Genomic DNA, 4,233 nt, shown 5'->3' on the forward strand with positions numbered 1-4,233 from the left:
GGCTGATAATGTCAGAAATGGACATGAACAAAGAGACTTGACCGTTGGCGATGACTTTGTTGAGCCAATGAGCAGGAATCCAATGCCGTGTCATTTCAGAGCCTTCAGACAATCGAAAGGCCTCAAAACAGAACCTCTTGATGCGAGAAGAAGAAGAGATTAAAAGAAGGCTGTAGTGTGATGGCAAAGGTTGTAGCAGAAGAAGAGATAACGACAATAGTGGAGACAGTTCTGAAGGTGAAAGAAAAAGAAGAAGCTCACCCATATGCATTTCACGTGTCTGGACCTCGTAACGTGGCCCCTTTAAATTGGAGAGACCTTATCAACTCTAGTTGGTCAGTACTTTTTTTTTTCAAATTTAAGCTTATTGTCTTTGTGCTTACTCTGCTTTGTGATTGACCCGAATGAAGTTTAGTTGTGTGGATGAAAGGAATTGTATTAATCAAATTGAGATTTTTTCGGCATAATTTTGCTAGATCTGGTCTACTGTGAATATTTTTGGTAATTTTTGAATCTGCTAATTCTCTTGATTGCATAAATCTTGGGATTCCCCTGTTCTTCTTTGTGTTGCTTTAATTCCAATTCATTGTAAATTGTTACTGAAGATATAATTTTGGAAACGTGAGTGCCCCATATAAACAGCATTTTGTAATTTTAAATTACTTCCATCGCTGTACCACCTAATGCTGGGTTAGGTTTTTGTTTCATTTAAGCTGGTTATTTTTTGAGTATGGAAATTGGGGATATTTTTTGTGTTCTTATAATAGTACACTTGACAAATTGCATTCATTTTATATTCATTCAGTGTTTTTCCCGTTGTCTTCTTTGCCGTGAGAATCTGATGTCAGCGCTTAAGACTTTGAATTGATTGTATAAATTTATAGTCTTTTCTGGTGGATGTACAAATTTTTTCTTTAAATTTTTGTTTTCATCTGATAGATCAATCTTATTGTGCATTTTTCATGATGCTATTTTAATTGGATTTACATCTCTGGTTTTAAATTTAAGAATCATGTTTTCTGTTGTCTTTCATATATGACTAGCTGACAATTCCCTTGTGAAAATAAGGGGCTTATACTCTTATGCACGTAGTGGTTTAATCCTCTCTGATTTCTTCCCCTTATTTATTGCCTTTTGCCGTATGTTGCAACCATCAGGATTCTTAATTAATTATGTACACTGTTAAAGAATGGGGGAAATTTTTTATGTAACCAACTACTTGATCTGAGAATTTCTGGGAATTAGTTCCTAAATGATGAGCCCATGATACATCATGCATTGTTTAGTGACTGAGGGAATAAAAGAGTGTACAAACCTTTGTGTTTCAGCAGTTGGGAGTTTTTCTTTGGGAAACTTATGCATGCAAATAGATAAACTTTTCTTTTTCTCTGTTCTTTCTATGGAAGTATAAAGTGTTAATCAATTATCGATTTTAAAAAGGGTATATCTTAAGATATCTATTTAGTTCTAATTAGTTTTAAAAAATATATATAAATTCTATTGTTTGAACTTTTTTGTCCCCCTGATCGTATGGAGAATTTGAAATCAAGCATAAAATTCCTTGATGGGCATATGAGAATAAGTTGCACTCATTTGCATATTAAATTGCATTTAGTGTTATTTGTTTTTGACATCTTTTGGTGTTTGAAGAATGCCTACTCCCTTTCTGGATGGTCTGAATATGCAGGAAGGATCCAAATCACAAAAGAATTGTAATTGCCTGCTTCATACAAGCAGTTTACTTACTTGAACTTGATAAGCAAGAGAACAGAACAGAAGCAAATGCTCTTGCTCCAAAATGGTGGATACCCTTTAGGTACAGGCTGGCCCAAAAGCTAGCTGATGAAAGAGATGGTTCTATATATGGTGCAATACTAGAATGGGATCAATCTGCTGCAATGGCAGATTTGCTAATTATCAGACCCAGTGGAGCACCAAAAGCTGTATTAGCACTCCGGGGAACTTTACTCAAAAGTCCAACAATCAGAAGGGATGTCGAAGATGACCTCCGTTTTTTTGCTTGGGAAAGCTTGAAGGGTTCTGTCAGATTTAAAGGAGCTCTGGAATCCCTAAAGTCTCTTGCTGCTAGATATGGAAGCAACAATGTATGTGTAGCAGGTCATTCGCTTGGGGCTGGCTTTGCCCTCCAGGTAGGAAAAGCATTAGCCAAGGAAGGATTATATATTGACACCCATTTATTTAACCCACCTTCTGTCTCAATGGCAATGAGTGTTAGAAAAATGCGAGAAAAGGCAGTATTTGCTTGGAACAGAGTTAAATCAATGCTTCCTTCAAGTGCAGAAAGTCAGGCCAACATTGATGAGGGAGAGAAGACTAATCCTGTGGGACTAAAGAATTGGGTACATTATTTCTATGGGGATAAAAATTCTGCGGACTTAAATAAATGGGTACCTAATTTGTATGTGAATAATAGTGACTATATATGTTGTTGTTACATTCCTAAAGTTACAGCTGAAAATGATGCTAACAAGGAGAATGTGAGTTCTACAAATGGGAAAGCTGCAGTAAAGCTGTTTGTTATGTCCAAGGGAAAACAGAAGTTTCTTGAGGCTCACGGAATTGAACAATGGTGGTCTGATAATTTGGACCTTAAAATGTCCCTCCACAAGAGCAAGCTGATAAGCAGGCAGCTGAGATCCTTGTATAGCCTCTCTCCTCAGCAATAGACACCCATAAAGCCAAGATAATATAAGGGATTTGCTTCTGTTATTGCATAAATAACTCATTTTCAGTGACAATTCTTCCTGCTGTAAATTCAGTGCTTGTAAATTGTATTGATCGCTTGATGGAATTCCCCTTCTTAATCCTGTTGACCAAGTCAGCATATTCATTTACTATCTTTAACTTGTTGTACAAAGTCCTTTATTCTTTGCAACAGTTCTTCATATCCATTCCCGAATTTTCAGTTGTGATTTGTAGAAGCAGTAATATATAGAGAGTTAAGACACCAAAGCTTTGCAAATATTAATTAACTAACAAGCTACTCGAGTGCAATTCAGTAGATAAAAGCAACATGCATATATACTCCAAAAAGTTAATCAATTAGATGCCAATAGGCTTTTTGCACAAATAAATAAATAAATCTCATGGAATAAAAGGGCATATCCATTTTCTTCGATTAATATGATCTGAAACAAGCCCATGTTTTTTATAAATAACCTTGTATTGGTTTTCTTTTTTTGTAATATAGTGAAAACTAGCTAGAACAAACCGGTTGCTGATAGTAGGCCAGATAACTCGTAATCAGATACACTGACTTCCTGAATATTCTGCGCAAAACCATCAAATTTAGGATAAGGCTGATCAATATCTAACAGCCACGACTCAACATCTTGACAAGCTAACCAATCCGCCCATTGCTCCATTGTATATGATGCATCAAATTTTGTTGTGTTATGATTCAAACTGTGCATATGCTGGTTTTCTGCCAAATCTGTGAATAATCCTTCCGTTAAACATATGTTGCTGAATAATTCATCATCCGATGAATCAAGAGAGGCGTCAGATGATATTGCTGCTTCCATGCTACTTTGAGGCTCTCCGTGGTTGTCTTCAACATTGATAACTGGAACATATATGTTCTCAAGATGATCATCAAGTTGTAGTTGCTGATGTTGTGCTGTAGGAGATGGTGGGGATGGTACACTTGAACTATCATTACCGGTAAGTTCTTGAACCAGCCTCTTGAAGTTTGAGCAGTCAGTAATGTAGACCTTAGGCCGCAACAATTGAATCAAACTGTTAAGCTGCTTCTTCGAATCATTCTTGCTTATTTTAAGAGACGCCCGATTCACTTTCTTCACCATTATTATGCCAGAAATTTAACTATGCCTTGATGACTTCGAATATAGTTTTCAGCCTCATATTCTCCTTATATATAGCTATGAAATTCAGTATTTGGATCATAGGTCTCATATTCTGGTTGAACAGTTGAAGCAAAACAAGACACCAAGTAGAAAAGATACTTTTTTTTACTATTAGGGTTATAATAGGAGTCCTTGCACGCGACCACCAACCCAGTTATCAAATTGCAAATATGCTCACCATCACCATCTGATTTTTGAAGGCTCATGAGATGACTTCAGTCAACCAAAATGCTACCCTTTGTAGTTACGTGAAGATGATCAAGTTCGGTCAAATTCACTACGATCGGCATGTATTTTATTGATATAGAAGGAATATAATATGGATTTATACGTTTATTGGTCTTTA

At 36.2% G+C, this 4,233-nt stretch overlaps 1 protein-coding gene across 1 annotated transcript; it reads left to right on the top strand.

Moving 5' to 3' along the window:
* LOC123223083 (GDSL esterase/lipase At4g10955-like) lies at nt 1-2,865 on the top strand. The gene is made up of 2 exons (XM_044646150.1): nt 1-335; nt 1,688-2,865. Exons 1-2 carry the CDS (start codon nt 181-183, stop codon nt 2,685-2,687), a joined length of 1,155 nt encoding a protein of 384 aa, XP_044502085.1. The 5' UTR covers nt 1-180; the 3' UTR covers nt 2,688-2,865.
* Nucleotides 2,866-4,233: the final 1,368 nt, after the last annotated feature.

Source organism: Mangifera indica, chromosome 8 (assembly GCF_011075055.1).
Source record: "Mangifera indica cultivar Alphonso chromosome 8, CATAS_Mindica_2.1, whole genome shotgun sequence".
Taxonomy (NCBI): domain Eukaryota; kingdom Viridiplantae; phylum Streptophyta; class Magnoliopsida; order Sapindales; family Anacardiaceae; genus Mangifera; species Mangifera indica.